This window comes from Lampetra planeri, chromosome 13 (genome assembly GCF_965212315.1).
Source record: "Lampetra planeri chromosome 13, kcLamPlan1.2.h2, whole genome shotgun sequence".
Taxonomy (NCBI): domain Eukaryota; kingdom Metazoa; phylum Chordata; class Hyperoartia; order Petromyzontiformes; family Petromyzontidae; genus Lampetra; species Lampetra planeri.
The window spans coordinates 6,424,998-6,444,895 of record NC_136119.1 but is presented as its reverse complement, the minus strand read 5'-3'; the positions used below and the strand labels follow the sequence as shown (position 1 = coordinate 6,444,895).

The 19,898-nt window shown below is 46.3% G+C and overlaps 1 protein-coding gene across 1 annotated transcript in view; it reads left to right on the top strand.

Moving 5' to 3' along the window:
• Positions 1–3,599: 3,599 nt before the first annotated feature.
• LOC144722152 (sodium channel protein 1 brain-like) overlaps positions 3,600–19,898 on the top strand; it is a 28,704-nt gene continuing 12,405 nt past the window's right edge. The window contains exons 1-11 of the mRNA XM_078600325.1: positions 3,600–3,750; positions 4,934–4,994; positions 5,347–5,491; positions 7,051–7,299; positions 9,135–9,270; positions 10,315–10,523; positions 11,077–11,262; positions 12,675–12,845; positions 13,470–13,652; positions 14,604–14,891; positions 18,884–19,057. Coding sequence (XP_078456451.1) covers positions 3,600–3,750; positions 4,934–4,994; positions 5,347–5,491; positions 7,051–7,299; positions 9,135–9,270; positions 10,315–10,523; positions 11,077–11,262; positions 12,675–12,845; positions 13,470–13,652; positions 14,604–14,891; positions 18,884–19,057 — 1,953 coding nt within the window. The remainder of the gene's footprint in view (positions 3,751–4,933; positions 4,995–5,346; positions 5,492–7,050; positions 7,300–9,134; positions 9,271–10,314; positions 10,524–11,076; positions 11,263–12,674; positions 12,846–13,469; positions 13,653–14,603; positions 14,892–18,883; positions 19,058–19,898) is intronic.

Genomic DNA, 19,898 nt, shown 5'->3' with positions numbered 1-19,898 from the left:
AACATTTAACTGTGGTGGCAGGAGACGACGAGGAGATTGTTATTGTTGTCTTGTTTACCCAGGCAAGTCTTACCGTCTTCAAGGTGCTTTGTTCAGGAGGGTCATGCCAACAGCTGCGATGCTGCTGCTGCTTTGTGTAATATCCCAATTGAGCGTTTTGCAGGTAATTTTATTCAGCATTGGGATGTTTGGCCAAGACCGGTTACATTATATGTGCTCTTCATAGCTATGGGCGGAAACCGGGAGAACCCGGAGGAAACGCTTTCAGAACAGGGAGGAGAGCACACAGACTCCACATAGAAAGAGGCCTGGGTAAGAGACTCAATGCCAAGGCCTTCTGGTGTGAGGCACACAGTGTTACCACTGAAACTACCCTGCTGCCCTGTCATTGTTGTCATCGCTATTGACCTGATCACTGTTCATGCTGAAGTATAACGTTAAACGTAATGCACTGTAAATGTATAAGAGTATTGTGCAACATTGCCACAGTGTCGTAGCCCATATTGCAAATCATATAAATAAATAACAACTGTCTCTTTTTGTCTAAATATATTCTTCGCGTCTATGTTGTAAAGGGGGAAATACTGTGAATCTAAGTAGATTCTCGCTCGCTTAAGCGAAAGACAAATCAATCAATTCGTCAATGTTGATGTCAAGATAAAGATGTATTAAAGTATTCCTTGCACACCTTGAAATATAATACGGTGGTTATGCAACTCTATTACCAGGTGGTGTCATTATTTATATTTCCATCCTTTGATGTTTCATTGTTATAATAGGCATTATCACATCTCAAGAATTACTTATTGTCACATAATGCACTGCATAAAATAACAATATGTAATTTTGCCAATCCGTTACTGAACCTCTCCCCAAGCCTTCCCGTCAAGTAGGTTGTTCCAAAGTCAAAGTGAATTCTTGCTCAAATGAGCTTAGAGGCGGTGCTCATATTCTATTTACAGCCTTGATCCAGTGGTGTAAATACCACAATCCTATGACACGGGCAAGTCTTTCCATGGGAAACCACTGTTTACTTCCGCACAAAGTGGTACTCAATTTAATCGTCCCCGGTGGGATGATGGGCTGGAGTCACTCCCAAAAAAATAATTTGGACTCTGCAACCTTCCCTTTGAGAGCCGCTTGCTTTGCTGCTGAAGCCACCCAGTTATGCAGGATGTTGACAGATCACGATGGGTTTGTATATCACTGACCACAGATGTCAGCCGTGGCCCAGAATCACACGCAGGTTACACGTGTTCATAACCACTCCCCCGCCGCCACCCCTCCCCAGGGGCTGTATATTATTTAATGTTTTTTTTTATTTCACAGTTACATTTTCACGGCAATCTACACGGGCGAGTTTCTCATCAAGACGCTGGCTCGGGGCTTTGTCTTCCACCCGTACTCTTACCTGCGCAACGCGTGGAACTGGCTCGACTTCATCGTCATCATCCTCGCGTCAGTTGCGACAATTTTCTCACGAAGCAAGATGGTCATCATTGCCAACGTCATGGTCACAATTAGAAAAAAATGACTCACAATTTACCTAATTGGAAAACCCCTAAAACTACATCGTCCCCTACAAGCAGACTGGTGCCCCATTTTCAGGGCGGTGTTGCATACACCTTGTGCCACGTAGGTACAGCTGCCACAGGGGGTCTCCCTGGCTAGCATGTGCTCATCTCGTCACCCAATCTCTCGGGGGGTCATACTCTCAGGCACGTTCTCTCATTTGGCTGACACTCCATCAGCAGTCTGATCATCATCCCTTTTAACAATCTGGCATTACCAAGCACACTTACTTTTCGGTAAAGTCACATAGAAGGGAAACAATAAAATAATAAAAAACGCCACTTTTTTCAAAATGTATTGCTGTGTTTTTCACGCCTGATGATGATTGCTTGTGTTGCAGTCGAAATATTATTGTTTTATATTGTTTCCCTTCTACGTGACTTTACCGAAAGAACCAAGAATATGAATCCCTGCAGTCACGAAAGCTTTAAATCAAAATTTACACTTACTTTTGTTCACAGTCAATGGTACATCTCAACTTTTTTGTTTGTACCCTGATTCATGCATTCCTTAACAACAAGAACATTAACATCAATCCCCATGATTTTCCATACTTGTTGTGCATTGTATAGTTAAATGTGCTCGCGAATTATTCAGCATGCTGACATTATTTCATAATTTTGTTTCATATAAACGCGTGTTATTCACACATGTTATGGAAATGTTGTAAGGATGAGCTACTAAAAACATTATACACTGACCTAATGTTAGTTTATCGACATTATAAGGACATTTTCTTCCCGTCCGTGAGTCAGCCTGCTTCAGCAAATTACTTGCTTAAGTAATCTTGTTGTCGAGTTACAGGCTCATCCGGACGGAAAGGAACCTGGACCCGTATGGTAATGATGTTGATGAGCGATGTATGTTATGTTAAACTTCTTTCGCACCGCACGTAGCCAACCTAGGTGGAAAAAAACCCGACTGAAAAATGTAACCACACTTATCTCATGGGGTTTTATGCAATTCTAAACACTGTTAACATTCCTCTGAATTTATTAGTCGGCAGCTGGAAATAGTTTTGTAAAATGAACGAGAGTCTGGGAAACATGTGTAAGACACAATTTGAGTCTTTGGAGAGGGTAAACCGTGACATTTCACAGGGATTTTCTAGTTTATAAATGTCGTGCAAAGCGTGAGTGTGTGCAATGCACTGCTTCAATGCCCACTGTCAAGTTGTTTAACGTTGTCGCTGTCGTTGCTCAATCCTCACCTTCTCTTATAGGTACATGACGATAGCCTTCCCTTTCCTTCCGGGCCTCTCAGCTCTGCGAGCCTTCAGAGCTCTCAAGATGATCGCCATCCTCCCTGGTAACGTGCAACAGCTGCCAGCTTCTGCATTAAGAGTTGGCCACAAATGTGTTTTCTGGTTGTTACCGAGTGGCTGTTCGGCACGATGTGAACGAGACTGGCTCTGGCTCACCTGGTCGAGCTTACGAAGACAAGCAGCGACCACAAAAAAAAGCTTATTATGACATTGTGGTCGCTGTTTGACTCTTAACAATATTTAATTCACAGCTGCTCGTTCTTTGCTTTCGTTTGAGTGGTGCGGGTGCGATTAGCACGATTGGCTGAGTACAGCGTGAAAGATGTTTAACATACATACTTGACTGTGATAATTGTTTTTTACCCTTCTATCTGGCAACAAAACTGACACCTTTTTACAAGGAGTCATGTTTGCATAGACCACAATACCTGCAGTCATAATGCAAACAAAAACATTACTCTGATAATGTGCACTGTCCTTGAAGTTGATTGCATTATGACTGCAGGTATTGTGGTCTTATGCAAACATGACTCCTTATAAAAAGGTTGTCAGTTTTGTTGCCAGATAGAAGGGTAAAAAAACAATTATCATATTTTTTACTGGCAAATGAGGTTCCAATGGTGCAAATACTTGAGTGTGTTTTTGTTGCTTTTTTCCTTCTGGTGAATGCATGTGTGCATGTTGAACTTCTTTCGCACCTTACGTAGCACTGAAGACGATCGTGGGGGCCATCTTCAAGTCGGCGGGGCTGCTCCTCAACGTGATGCTGCTCATGATCTTCGCGCTCATCATCATCTCGCTCTTCGGCCTGCAGATCTTCCGCGGTGTGCTGCGTCAGAAGTGCGTAATCCTGCCCGACCCGGCCACGAGCTCCCTCTCCGCTGCTGAGTGGAGCAACTACGTGCAAAACAAGTGTAAGCGGGCACTTGACTTTACGTGATTTCGTCGCCGCCATCATCCTCAGCCACGGTCAATCCAATACTGGATGTAGGCCTCCCCAAGCCAACCACAGACCTCTCATGATCCGCAGATGTAATAACAACAAAACAACTTAAACAATTTTTTACTTTACCAGGTAAGGCCCACTGAGCTTTATAGCTCTTCTTTAGAAGCGACGTGGCCACAAATGACATCTCAGAGAAGGGGGTTATCATGTGGAAATTTATAGCAGCCAAATACTCTAAGCGGATGTGTTCAAATGTGGAGGGAGAAAGCGGAGGACCTGGAAAATAATCCACGTGACCACGGGGAGAGAGACACACAAACTCCAAATATACAGGTATCAGGGATCAGGATCGAACCCACGACCTCCTGTATACCAGGTGAGGTAGTTAACATGCTGTCTCCTTGGTGGATGTTCCATTCCTGGACTGCCACACTTTGTTATTCTTGACCACTGCCTGTCATCCCTTGTGATGCGCCCTGCCCGAGCACACTGACTGGTTTTTTTTATTTTGGATGACGTCATTGATCTGTGTATGTTCTCTAAACCATGTGCTCCTCTCTCTCTCTCAATATCACTCCAAGCATGCACCTCTCAATTCTTCTTTGCACACTTTTAAAATGTACGTTCGATATTTCTCATTATTGGTCATGCTTCTAAACCATATAAAGTAGTTTATACGTTGTTGGCAGTGGACAGTAAAGCAAACGCCACTGTTGTACTGTATTATGTTACAATATCTATGCTCAATGCCTTCACCAACCCGCACTGACTGGCATGGTGCAGTATGGTAAAATAACCTTCATGACTCGCATGGCATGTGGAAGCCCTCATCCAGCAGTGGATCGAAAAATGAACTGTTCACGTACACGTATTTTATCGTCTTTATATTCCTCATATTATGAAACTCTGATCCACATCGATATGGGTATTGCCGTTGGTGGATCCTGTCATTTGTGGCCAACTAGCCACATAAATAAAATGACTCCACATATGTGTGCTATTGGTGGTCATGATTTCATGACCACCACTAGCAGCAACATCATCATCATCCTCGTCATCATCATCATCATCATCCATAAACGGTGGTTAGTTTTTACTGTAACGACGTGAATTTGCTTCTCCACATCTGCAGCTCTTTCTTCTGTTTACAGCAAACTGGCTGATCACGGACGACATTGAAGTCATGGTTTGTGGAAACGGCACTGGCACCAGGTGACTTGTTCTGAGTTTTATAAATTCACTCGCCATCAAAATTTTGCACACTCTCGTCGGCAACTACTGCCATGTTCTCTGGATTATGAAGTGCTCCAGAAAGTAAGATGCACCCCCAATCTCTACCCGGAGTCAATAAACGTACGTAAATCCGATGACAGACACACACACACCTCTTGGATATTAAGAGGCATCCCCAACTTTTTGCTTTAAAATATCAGGGAAAAGAGTGTCTTATAAGCCGGAGAATATGGTAAATGGTATGATGGAAAACCATTAGTTGTATCGAGCAAACATAAAAATTACTGGGTAGAGACATGGAAATGTGCCTCTCCTTGTGGTTTTGTTTCAGTCACTGCCCCGCAAACTACACGTGTTTGCCAGACATCGGTGAAAACCCAAACTATGGGGCGACCAGCTTCGACAACTTTGGCTGGGCGATGATGACCTCCTTCCAGATCATCACCATCGACTACTGGGAGAACTGCTACAATATGGCAAGTGTCATCTCAACGTCGCTGCAATAATAAACGCTTCGTCTATTTTTGTTGTGCATGTAGCTCGACAACACCGCGTGAGTCAGGTTTCCCGTGCTGCTGAGCAACACGCAAACTTTGACACGAGTCTTGAGATGTGTTTAGTTGCGCATGCAGCAAGCCCTTTCATCAGCGTCATGTGGTTGTCATGGCAACACCCAACATGGATACTTTTGTCTAAGTCATGTGGCGGCGTGGAAATGTTTAACCATAAAACTGGATTCATCTAGCTTTGTCTAGGTAAATAACATTCATATTTTTCTCACATTTTCGTGTTCTATTCAGTTATCGAATATCCCTTAATAATATCATTGTATTCCTAAGCTAAGCAGGTTAAACCAAACACTTTCACAGGTCAACGGCATAAAATGAGTACCCAGTAGGATGTGGTCAACATCAGCAGAGGAATGCGGACACGCACAGTGCTGGTCCCACCCAGCGGCGTGGTGTGATCAGCATGGACCTTTGTGCACAGAATAAAATGGGCACCTCCATGTCCAGTTTCCCTCCTCTTCGTATTCCATCACCCGAGCCTCTCCGACCCATGGACCCTGGTGCAGTTGCACTACCTGCACACTTGCATCCCACTGGGATTTTTGCACACAGCGTTGGTGTACGGTGTTTTTTTCTGCAATATGTTGCTGTCTTTTCTTGCATTTTCTGTTTGCACTCAGTCACATATTCACTTTAAGATGTTTTTTTTGTTCATGTTTTTGTTTTTTGTTTGTTGAGGTTGCACCCGATTCAAGAGCCGAATGGCTCACAGTGCTATACCTAACAGAGGTGGGACAAAGTCATTGTTATGCAAGTCCAAGTCGAGTCGCAAGTCATCAAATTCATGACTCGAGTCTGACTCGAGTCCAAGTCACATGACTCGAGTCCACATCTCATAGGTGGGACAAAGTCATTGTTATGCAAGTCCAAGTCGAGTCGCAAGTCATCAAATTCATGACTCGAGTCTGACTCGAGTCCAAGTCACATGACTCGAGTCCACACCTCTGATACCTAATAAATGAACTTGAACTTAACAGCTACACCACAGATCCCACCACTGCCATGTGGACCTTACCAACGTTAGCAGCTGCTCACCAGTTATTGGTGAGCAGGGGTGCCATGGTGGCAAGATGTTAACTATCTCGCCTGGTATGCTGTAGGTCGTGGGTTTGGTTGATCCCGACCCTGACGCCTGCTGTATGTTTGAAGTTTGCATGTTCTCCTTCGTGTCGCATGGATTTTTCCCCGGGACCTCAGGTTTTTCCCTCCACAATTATAAACATGCATTTAGAGTATTTGGCTGCTTTACATTTGCACGTGATAAGCCACTTCGTTGAGCTATCATTTGTGGCCAGATCGCTTCTGACAAAGAGCTACATAGCTCAGTGGGCCTTTCCCGGTCAAATAAAAAACAGTTCATAGTTCTAAAAACAAATAATAGTTTATGAAACAGCACTTCCCACGAATGTCCGTACGAACGAGCTTGCGACCTCCGCCCACTCTCCGCGTGGCTTCCACGGTCGCAGGTGCTGCGAGCCTCTGGGCAGTACTTTATCGGCTTCTTCATGGTGGTGATCATGCTGGGCGGCTACTACGTCGTCAACCTCGTGCTGGCCGTGGTGGCCTCCTCGTATGAGCGCGAGCTGCGGCACCACCAGCAGCTGCTGGACGAGGAGAGGAAGGAGCGGGCCGAGGCGGAGCGCAAGCAGAGACAGGTGCTGCCGCACCCGTCGCATCGCCGCGACTCTGCGTTTGCGCTCGTCAACGCGGCTAATGTGATGGTAGTTCTAAGGGTAAACTAGAGGGTTAGCGTGTGCAGCCATGCAATTGCTTGCTTGCTCAGGGTTTCATTGCCTGAGGTCAAAGGTTATGCGTAGCTCAACATCTATACCATTGGTCCCTGGTTTCTTCTGCGGTCAGAAGAAAGCTGAACTCAACGCTCTATGACGAAACTCAACAAGTGCCATGACAGACAAATTGACTGACACACCGATAGGCGAATGAAACATCTTGTGATACAGATCGATAAGGGCATTGATTAATCCAGAATAGTCTCACTGAGTCCCGAGAGACGGTGTGTCAGGAGAGTCCTGCATCGGCCTGTTTGGCCAGTCGGTCAACTGCCACGGACGGGTTCACGAAGCTCTTTGCTACAACTCCCACCTCCTGTGGCCACCTTGCGGCTCAGTGGGGTTGTGAGTTTGATACGCTCACACAATACACCGACAGGTATGTACCACTGCACCCAGAGGTTGATGGCACTATGCCGTTTTTTTCCTGGATTTTTCTGTTTGCACGTAGTCACCTTAAGATGTTTTCTTGTTCATGTTTTTGTTTGTTGCGGTTGCACCAATTCAAGAGCCGAATGGTTGACAGGGCTATACCAAATAAATGAAACTGAAACTGAAATCATAGTCTTACTGCAGTAGAACCCGTCTTAACGACGGCTCCTGTGAACAACGAATCACTTAACGATGGGCCTCCGTAGAGCCCAATGTGTTCGCTTACCGGTCATCCCCTTGTTAACGACGGGCTGTTGTAGGAAAAGTAAATTTAAATTAATGCATTGATTAACCATGTTTCTTTTAATATTATGTGCGTATTTATAATGTTGTTAGTATCTTTACGTGTTAATATCCGTTGTTTAAATATGATCAAGTATGTTTCTTGAGTGAAAAGGGTAACTCGATGCTATCGGAACAAATCAAGCTTCTAACATGTATTTTCTATCCTCCCTTAATGACTAAATGACTCGACGACCGGTTTCGTGGAACCAATTACCGTCGTTTATAGGGGTTCTACCGTACTTTCAGCTGTTTTACGATGAATCCTCAGGCTAAGCTGTTTATATTCGGGTTAGGTTTTTTGGAGGCTTGCTTGTAAGTTAGTGGTAATTATATTCTGTGTCCACTTTTATAGAAGGCAAGTAATGATTTCCTCTCTTCGCAAGTTGATTAATTGGTACAATGATTAAATTGATAACGTTAATAACAAATCACCTGGTCCCACTGCCATGTCCACAGATCATTACATAAACCTCGTTTTTAATCAGCCAGTTTGCTGCAAGTAAAATAAAGAGTTTGGAACACGGAGATCCTGTTCATTTTGTTCCTGTCAACTCAACGAGTCTAAACTATTGTGGTGAGTGCAGAATCTCCAAATCATTGAACTATAGGTGTGTGCCACCACATGAGAACTTGTCGTGAACGGGTCACACACCCTCTCCGTCACATTTGCTGAGAGCAACATTTATGCGGCTCTCTTCCACTGAACAACCGAGCCATGCCAGGGCTACGCCAAGCCAGCATGCCGGGTACAGCACACAACGTGCCAGGATGTGTTGTCTCCGCAGACCCTGAGCCGTGCTGCCAACGTCACATGCATGTTATGGACTGAGGCAACATAAATATGAACCCTGCCCCTGGTCCTGCTTGGCCCTGAACAACATTTAGACGTACGGTGAGGCTACGGTTTTTTAGTTTAGTTCTGGCTCAGCTCAGAAAATATTCAGTGGAAAACTGCCCATAGCGTGAGGGCCCCTCGCTGGATTGGCTCGGATGTGCCGGTGGAAAAGAAAGAGTAACGGTGATCGAATTCGCTTCTTTTCCAGGTGGTGGAGGCCATCATGAGCGTGAATAAGGAGGCGCACATGCACATGTCCACCCGGCAGCCAGGGGACCTCTCCGTGGACTCCAGCATCTCCCAGGGCCTCGACCACTTGGGCGCAGGCTCCACCTTACAGCTCAGTGGGTGCTGACTTGGCAGTGGAACACCATGACCAGAGCACGGAGTTCTAGATTGGAAGCTTTCGTGACTGCAAGGATTCATATTCTTAGGTTTTTTCGGTAAAGTCACGTAGGTAAAAAATTTAAATTAATAAAAGTAAAATAAAAATAAAATAAAAATGACGACGTTTCGGAAGCAACACAAGCTTCCGTCTTCAGGTGGAACCGTCACAGCACGCTTGCTGTCCTAGCCCATCCCCCCCCTCAACCAGTATATATACGGGGTAGTATCTCTTGGAATCTCTCATTTACTTGATACAGCAATCGTGCTGTGACGGTTCCACCTGAAGACGGGAGCTTGTGTTGCCTCCGAAATGGAACCGTTCCACCTGAAGATGGAAGCTTGTGTTGCCTCTGAAACGTCGTGATTTAAATTTTATTTGTATTTTACTTTTATTAATTTTAATTTTTTACCTACGTGACTTTACCGAAAAAACCTAAGAATACAGAGCACGGAGCTCCGCGCTTCGTACTTTCACTGTGGTTCAACTTATTCCAATTGTCCTGTTGGTGTCATGTTATGAGATGAAGTATCCATTTAGAATTATCCCGGAGCATTGCATCACCCTATAGAATGGCATGTGGAAGGCGATTTCACGAAACTAATTCTGAGATTTAAAAAAACACTTTAATTATATCCACACACGAGGGGGACACACCTGGTCACACTCACAGCTACAGAGAAATGTTCATCGCATGGCAGTTAATATGATCACTTTAAATATCTGAGCTGGAATTTATCCAAATTAAGTGAAAAATATCATTTTAAAAATGCGTTTTCCTTTTGTGTGCAGTCATTAATGACCAGGCTGAGACCATCAACTCACTACGCTTGAGAACCCGCTTAACTCCCAGTGGCTGAAATCTGGTTTCAATACCAGGGTCTCAGCAGTGCAAGCACAGTGAGGCTCTGTCCACTGAGCCACCCGGACATCTCCTTGGCCTTACTACGCCCACCGATCGCCAGCCATGTTCCTCCCTGCTCCCTCCTGTCGGTGTGCGCAGCCAGGCGCCCTCGGGAGAGACTCGTCGCCTGCCTGAACTCGCTATGCTGCTGCTCAGCATTCGTGGCCTTCCGGCAACGGCTGCGCACCCTGGTCACCTCCAGCTTCTTCGAGACGTTCATCACCATTCTCATCATCACCAACACCATCATGATGGCCATCGACTACCACAATGCCCCCTACAGCAGTGCCCTCGACGTCGGGAATACGGTACCCCGGAATAGGTGGCGCCAGGGGGGTTGGGGGGCCATGAAGCCCATCACCCCCCCCCCCCCCACGCCGGAGACTCGGGAGATGAATGATATGCTTCAGCCCCTGGCCGCTAAGAAAACGTCTTGGTTAGGGAGGCAGAGGGAGTTTGAATGAATTTTAAATGTGTAGTCAAGGGGATGGGTTCAAAAATACCCTTATGTATACTTATTGTATTTTGTTGATTGTCCTCACAAGCAACAGTTTTCATGGTTGTTCGGATTTATCTCAAGCATTGTGATCATTCCAAGTGAAAGCCTTGAGGCCATGATAAAACGGGGCAATGTTCGAACATTGGCCCCCATTTACTGCTCATAGGTCCCTGCCCACCCCTGTGCTACCTGTGCCTGTATGATGAGTCGAACACGAGGCCAGAACATTTTAAATTCCATGACAAATCCCAATTTTCACTCAGGCTTTGGAACATCGGAATGTCTTTCCTTAAAACATGTAATAGCTTTATCCATAATGTACGATTCCTGACAATTCAGTCCATTGTGATTTTTTTCTGCAGGTGCTGACGACCATATTCATAGCGGAGGCAGTGCTCAAGTTGACGGCTCTCTTTCCCGTCGTCTACTTCCACTTGGGCTGGAACATCTTTGACTTCTGCGTGGTGATTACGAGCGTGGTGGAGTGGATTCTCGACTCCATGAGCAACACCAACATCAACATCTCCATCATCCGTACATTCCGCATTGTACGTATGGGCTATGTACCGCCACCTTCGCAATGAGTCCACCACCTCTGGGTTAGGGTTGCCACCTGTGAGATCACAGTAGAAGCGAGACGTTATCACAGGAGGAAGAATATCCCACAAGACCGGAAGAAGGGAGACCTATACATATATGCCCTCTCTTAAGTGGTGTATCATTATTATAATTATTACTACGACGCAGCTGAGAAAAACTGGCACTTTTAACGTCCTGGGAAAACATTACAGCTTTCCCAGGACAGCTCCCTTACAAGGAAGATAATTCCAGGAAAACTAGGACATATGGCAACCCTATACTTTGTACTGCATAGGGTGCTGCAATACTCCCCTTATATGCTTTTACTGGGGGGGGTGGGGTACAATTTGAAGATCCTAATTTTCAGCATTCCACAAACATTAATACAGATAGATATCGTGTAGTTACCCGTCCCGATTAATGCTGATAATAGGATGAATTTTGCACCACGTTCCAGTGCCTCCTCTTGTATGTAAAAAATATGCAGTTTAGAGGATGACTATTTTGCTATTTCTGGGCGATCACATTCAGGTGACTCACAGATAAAAGGGTGAATCCTCGTATCTGCGGAATGCGGATACAGTACTAGGAAGAATTCAGTTATGGATGACATCTGTTTATAATATTAAGAGAGAGAGAGAGCTCCCTTTACGTTTGGGCATCTCAGAGTGATTTTCAACAATTAAAATGTCATTAATTGAGAACGTAATTACATACAAAAATTTAAATAGCTGTAGTCGTGAATACTCATAATCGTCGGGCATAACTTTGTTTGCACTCTTGTGATCTGCCTTGAAAATGAAGGCAAATGTTTGACGGCATGTATTAAGTAATGCTGATAGGAGCAAGCTGCTTGGGCTTTTTTGCGTTTCCAGGCTTGGTGATTTTTACAGGGATTATCCCTTTGAGTGACAAATTATGAAAAAATTTAAGAATTATTCAGTCTGTGTCCACGATAGGTACTTTGAAGGATAAATGTATAACATTGTTGAAAAAAATGTCCGTGATTAAAATGCTCTTTTAGGTTTCCAATGCTAAAGTATATTTATATGGTTGAATTCATTTGCTCTGAATGGAGGATATTATAGTGGATTTTTTTTTTAAGCAATGGGAACTGTTTTGCCGAGTCTAGATTTACACTCCTCTCTCTCTGCTTCTTTCTTTGCTCTGCTCGACTCAGGAGTTCTCTGCCATCGCCTCTTCTCCAAAGCTCTCATAATCACCCTGCTCAATTTAAGAAGCCTGTTAACCCTGATTTATGACGCGTTCATCAGCGCTGTTTGTTGCTGGCTACTTGTCGTTTTATGGACCTTTGGGGCATGTGCTCAGCGACCGTAATGAAACAAAGTAACCCTAACCATGAACTTAATTTGAAACCCAGCTGAGAGTGTTCAAGCTGGCGAAGAAGTGGAAGACGCTCAACCTCCTCATCCGTGTGATGAAGAGCGCCATCGGCGAGATGCGAAACCTCACCGTCATCTTTTCCCTGGTCATCTACATCTTCGCCGTCATCGGCATGCAGCTTATCGGCCGAGACTACTACACCAACCGGGTGAGGAGGATTGCCGCGAATTCACACTTCGCTGTATGGATAGGACATCGTGTTTCCTATCCGTATGATGATGAATCTCATTCCTGTATATCAGTTTTGCACAACTTTTAAACTGCAATTCGCATTTTTACTGGATTGTTTTTGTGCTTTTGCTGTACTTCCAGTAAGAATAGAAATTACGGAAAAGTTATTTAACCGCAGTTCACTCGACATAAGCCCGCCAAAAATCTCCTAAACATTGCAGCTTAAACAATTATGGCAACTACCAAAATTATAATATAATGTGATTGCCATTCGGTCAATTAATCCAAAACAAATGTCATATATAATAGTTACTTATTTACAAATATAAAAATATGGTTTGTGGCTTCATGTATATTTTGTCAGGAAATACGCTTTTTATTTAAAGAATATTAAAACAAGCAACAATTGGCATAATGTAACGATATTTTCGGAAAACGGGCGATCCAGTTATTGGGGATCTTATCGTAGCGAACACGTCGCAGTATCGTGCTGACGCGGCGACCCTACGGGCGAGGCTCCGCGCTCAGGAGGAGAGCGCTGACCCAGGCCGGTGGCCGTGCATCGATTCCGCTGACGCCGCTGCCCTCTTGTCCCACGCAGAACAAATTCGCCAGCGGGCAGGTCCCCAGATGGAACTTCCTGGATTTCTACTCCTCCTTCCTCATGGTGTTCCGCGTGCTGTGCGGCGAGTGGATCGAGCCGCTCTACGAATGCCTCGTGTGCTCCAACATCTACTACTGCGTCCCTCTCTTCATCCTCACCTACGTCGTCGGCGGCTTCTTGGTGAGTGAAATGGTTGGGGGGTTTCCCCCCCCCCACCCCCCACGGTTCGAGAGGTAGCAATGTACAGCGCTAGGTAGATAATTTGAGTCAATACGTTTTATTGAATTGGCCAACTTTATAAAAGAGGTGATATCCGCAGTGTGGTGGCCGCACAGAGTTCGGACGTGATGAAACAGTCTGACATACCAAGTGCTCAACCGTGATTTTGAAAACAAAAAGTATTTTTATTTGTATTTACAAATGTAAATCTACGCCGATTGTTTTAAAGCTCGAACAAAAATATTGGCCGTAATATTGTCAAGCTGCTGCAGTTTTCAACCCCTTCCCGTTGTGAGACTTCTGCCAGTTACCGGGTGGGTCCCCTTCACCTCTGAATCTCGGAACGTGCAAGCGGCTCACCACGAATTCTATTTCGAGGCATAGCACCGTTGTTTTTAAAGACATTGTACTCACCGCAGTGAGCATTAGCGATGGGACTGCACTCTACGATAGCTGGCACAAACTGTGCCACGCTCCCTGCCGCGTGGCCTTGTGGGAGCCTCGGTACTGATAATGTTCATCTTCTTGGTTCTTTCGGTAAAGTCACGTAGAATTGAAATAATAAAATAATAAAAATAAAACATAATAAAATAATTCTCACGACGTTTCGGCCACAACGCAAGTAGCCGTCCTCAGGTGGAGAACAGGTCTGTCGACAGACCTGTTCTTATTTTATTATTTCAATTCTACGTGACTTTACCGAAATAACCAAGAAGATGAATCCCTGCAGTCACGAAAGCTTTAAATCGAAATTTAACTGATAATGTTATTTTGTTAAAACATTTATTCCAGTTTCATTGTGATGACATATGAATACGTCATTGGAACGGGAAAGGGTTAAAGTCCTCTGTGCGGACTCGCGAGATGTGAAAATGCGCCAACGGGGACGCGTCGGGCTCCGTCTCCCGGCAGGTGCTGAACCTCTTCCTCGCTCTGCTGCTCGCCTCGTTCGGCGGGGACACCCTCAAGGCGAGGTCGAGCGGAGAGCAGACGGCGAAGTCGGCGAGCATGAAGCACTTCCTGACGGGGTTCAAGCCGCGGCGCACGTTCCACATCTCGACGAAGCCCTCGCGCTTCAGGCGCAGGAAGAAGGAGGCCGCCTCGCGTCGTGGCGAGCACGCTCGGCTCGACATGGACGTTGGCACCTACCATAACCTGCATCGCAGCAGCGTGGCCAGCGTGCAGGGTGCGCGGCGCGCTGTACACACTGTGTTTAGTTTGTTGTCTTTCCCCCCGTACCACCAATTAGCACGGTTGGCTACGTACGGTGAAAAAGATGTTCAATATACATACATACATAGACTCGCACAGAGACCCATAGTTTATTGTCTTTCTTCTGCACCTCCGATTAGCACGGTTGGCTACTTTCGGTGGGAATGAAGTTCAACTTACAAACGTACACACACGCACCAGTGTACTTTGAACGGTTTTTAAAGTGTAACTTGTCTGAGCTAACTTTGATTTCGGAGAAAATTATCGTCTCTAATATCGATTTGTGTTCGTGCAGTAGTTTCGATTTCTCCAGGAACGCAGTTCTTCTTGCTCAGATTTATTGTTGCCTTATTGCCGTTCTTTTGCCCCAGGCCACTCTTGAGACTCATCCTGGCCTCGTGAGTTCTCACCACACACTTGACTTGGTGGCTCCAGGTTGAGGAGGCAATGGAGTAACATGGCTGTATTGTAGTATCTAGGACCTCGTCGTTGTTTGTCTTGCCCACATGGAATTGCTGATTCTCCACACCACGGGGCGGCGACAGGGCCGAGTGGGACCACGCTTGCCGCTTGTTGCAAAAGTTTGTGTGTCGAGCTTAGTGACCGCCCTGGTTAATAATGCCGGTGTATTGACCATAAAACTCCTGGTGCAGTGTCTGCTTCAAAGTGGACATTACAGATCCGGTGACTTTTATGCGAACAAAAAAAAGGCTCATGTGTGCCGCTGTCAGGGTCAAAATTCGTAAAATTACTTGCGATTTAATCTGATTGGGTGAAAATCACAGAGCAACATCGCCCATTACCGGCGGACATCCGTGGTAGCTCTTGCACTCTGAGAATAAGGCGATTGACTAAATTATGATGACATGTCCCTCTGCATGACACCAACGTGGCGTGCAGCTACCCAGGATTACATTTACATCGCTCCGGCAAAGCCCTTGGCTCACCTGGCGAGGACGCCCACGTCCGACGATGTGAGCCCCGAAGTGAGGAACTCCTGGCAGCGTCTGAACGACCTCCTGCACAGTTCCACCACGGCAGGGGGAACCGCGAGCCTCAAAGACAACTCTGTCATCCTTGACGTAAGTCGCAAAACTCACCGCACAAGCGAAAGTGATGGGTCTGCTGCCTTGGCTAAATAACCGTCCATTGGAATGCTATAGATTAGGGGTGCAGTTCCTGATTTTTAGGTTAATCTGGATAAAGAAAAATATCCAGAAATGGAGCCGAGGTACAAAAATTAAGGTTATCCAAATTAGTTTTCATCTGATTCATCCGAAAGTATGATGACACAGGAAGTGACGTCACTTGCATACGTGTTACTGTCACCAAAGGTGGTGGCACGTGGCCGTCGTGTGGTTTCACTTGTCACGAAGACACGCTGCATTTTATATTATTGTAAAGAATGCGAAAATCCGAAATTGTCCTTCAAAAACCCACAAATCTAAGATCATAGAATAATTTTGAAATAAGTATTGTTAGAGACGGTTTCCTACTCGAAGTGATTGCAATGCGTCGACCTTTGGTTCCATTGTATGAAGGGACCAGATCAAAATGTCCGTACTTTGCGACACTGATGTTGTGGGTAGAAGTGGCCAAAATACGCTTTTGAAATACAGCCCATCTTTGCCTTTGGAATGTGGCCTATGGAATGTTAACACCCTTGTTTTTAGTGACTATTGAAGGACTAGAGGTACAGTATAGAGATGCATTGATCCATTGATTAACATTGATTCTGAAGCTCACAATATGTGCTTGCAATAGTGTGTGTAAGAATCGATGTTTTAATTAAACAATGTACGTGTTGCATGCAAGGCATTCACATGACCCCGACAAGCACATAGAGGCCGCTACATCATTACACTCCTAGTTTATTATCATACAGTACTATGCAACAGATGTTTGGCCAGCGAAGCAACACTCGGGTTGTGTTTGCTGGTCCAACTCGAGGAGCTTACCAGCAAGGAAATAATCCTGCTTGGCCCATGTGTGACAAAATGAGAAATAAATAATCACAAGTAATACAACCAAGCTGAGCATGTTATTGACTTTCACAAACAGAGACTCATCCAATTTTTGTTACAAATTAAATTAAATATCTCCGTGCGGTCCCACGTTTAATAAATAAAGTTAATTCTGCCATTCTCGACGCTTTGCTTTCGCATTGCCATGACGACCAGCCACCCATGCTCTCGACCTTGCCGTCTCTCTTTACCCAAAGCCGGCCAAGCTGGAGGGAGGCTCGGTCCGCAGCAGTGCCCAAAGCCAAGAGTCCAAGTCGTGGAGCGAGGACGACTCCGAGGACGAGTCCGACGCGGAACACCAGCAGGCCGAGGGCCCGGAGCAGCGCGTCCAGGTGCCGCCCTGTTTCTCCGCCAGCTGCATTTGCTTCTGCCACCGCCAGCGACGTCGCGACTCCGACGTGGAGCGAGCAGTGGGCAGCGGCGATGGAGAAGGACGAGGTTCGCACGGGGAAGAGCCCTCGGGTGGGGAGGCGAGCACGGGGTGGCAGGGCGGCGACGGAGGCCGGGAGGGAAGTGGCCCAGGGTGCTGCGGTGGGTGTGTGGGAGCGTTCAACTCGGTGAGGCGCATGGTGTTTCGCCTCTGCCAAACGACGGGCTTCAATGGGATAGTGCTCTTCATGGTCATCTTGAGCAGCTTCACGTTGGTGAGTAACACTCGCTCCATGACCGTTTTCACGACACCCACTGTGGTCTAAGCTTCCACCCCAGAATAGTTCAAAGTAGTTTTCGTCGGCAGTTACGAACAATTTTAGTGTCAACCACCCCACCCGCATGGTCGTCTTGTGCCGGTGCATTGCGCTGGCGTAGCCCAATCACCTTGTGCGCTCGCCGACCTTGGCTGCACAACCGTGGTTGTCCTCGCAGGATGTTTCACTGGATAGGCTTGACAAGGAGGCTCCCGGTGCCAACCCCAACCACCAAACCTACACATTGAGTGGCCCCACCACCCATCAACCAGGTTTCAAACTGCACCCTCGCCATGCATGGGCTCCTCTGAAACATTTTGGAACTGGACAAGGGCATTGTGTGGCCAACAGGGCCAGACGGGCAATCCGGGGGAAGCCCAAAGCATAAATGTGTCGGACAAGTGCAGACTGTGAGGCATACGGTGGAGCAGGAGGATTTCCCTCTGAGTTGACTGGAGGACTAAGAGCACTTAACACTGCAGACAATGACAATGTAGTCTGGCTTTACCAAACACGCATACGCTAGAATAATACGTATAGGAATGTATTGTATACTTACATACATTACCATCAGTCACGATCTAAGTGCTATTGGATGAAGGCCTCCTGAAGCCTTTCATCACCTCTGATGGTCCTGCGATGTACCAAGTCAGCGCAGCTTCTGCACTCGAGCCGATTCCATTCGAGTGTCGCATCACGGAGGCCGGGAGAGATGGCAACGACTTGGGGGAAGCCTTCGTACATTCAGTGGATAGATCATGGATGTTTGATGATAGTAATGATGTATCTATATTTAACTTCTTTCACATGGTATGTAGTCAACCGTGCTAATGGGAGGTGTGGGGAAGGACACAAAAACAAACACAATAAAGAAGTTCGAAAGAAATTAGTTATAAATTTAAATTTAAGAGTGCATAGCTCTGGCAGCTTCCTCATATCGAAAGGAAGAGCGTTCCCGATGGCCGCAGAAGCGCATCTGAACACACATGATGCGGTGACCGTCTTTCTTTGATGGGTGGCCAAAAGCCGTTGCGAGGATGGCCGGAGTTCACGTGATAGTTTATGCTTCCTGATAAGATCAGGAAGGTTTTGTGGTTGACTTGTGGCAAGCATTGTGTGTGTAATGAGTGCGACCTTATGTATTCATTCAGCAACTGGAAGCCATTGCAGCTCAGCGAGCACGGGACAATTATTTAATTGCGTAAGGCGCTGGCGTGGTTTGTAATGTCTCGTCCCATCCTTCACCGCGTGCGTTTGCTCTCTCATGCAGACGCTGGACGACAAGTACAACAGCAGCAACGCGCAGCTGATGCAGGTGCTCCGCTACATGGATCTCTTCTACATGGCGTTTTTCTCCATGGAAATGTTCCTCAAGATGATAGGCCTCGGCCTCCACAAGTACTTCACCAGCTTTTGGACTCTACTTGACTGCTTCTTAGTCTTGGCAAGTGTCCCCCCCCCCCCCGCTAGTTCCTCTCAATCGCTTAGAGCCTGACGTAGGGTTTCATAAACTGAAGCGTGGCAATTGCCTTCAACATTTAGGACTCGCTTCTGAAATATATACACGGCCGCCAGTTTTAGCCACCTTGTGATATTGACCATAGGATTATACACTGTCGATGACTCATTTCTTTAGAACTGTTTGTTGTGTCAAGTTTGTTGTCCTTCTTCCTTAACTCTAATTAGCATGGTTGGCTACGTACGGTGTGAAAGAAGTTCAACATACATATGTAGTGACATAGAATTGGTCATGTAGCAGCATAGCGCTGGCTGCTGGCGGGGAAGGGGATCTGTAGCTTACAGCAGCGCTGACTGACAGCAGGCCACGTGATACACCAAAGAGGGATCCAGGGGAAAGGTCACAGAAGGGGCACATGAGGAACCCGCTGGTAGGTTCCAGAAAGGGGGCGTGGCCGGGGGCGGAGCCAGGCCACGCTGAGAGTAAAAGAGGGGCCCCTGAGGGGACCTCGGGGCTGCCGTGTGGAGTGGGATCACCGTCGTGCTGCTGCTGGAGTCTTCGCCGTTCTTCTCTCGCCGTCTCTGTCCTCACCATCTCGGCGTCGCCAGTCAGGCAGTCTACCAGCTGTCCTGACTGGGAACCGTAGTCTGGTATCAACAAAATATTGGAACTATTAACTCGTTAGGCCGTGTTAATAAACAGAGTGCCTCCAACTCGTTAGTGTCTCCGAGTCAGTCACTACACATACATAAACTATAAACCGGCCTAGAAAACTTCGCAGGACAGTCCCTAAACCCTCCAATATGTTATCTCTCCTGCAGGGAAG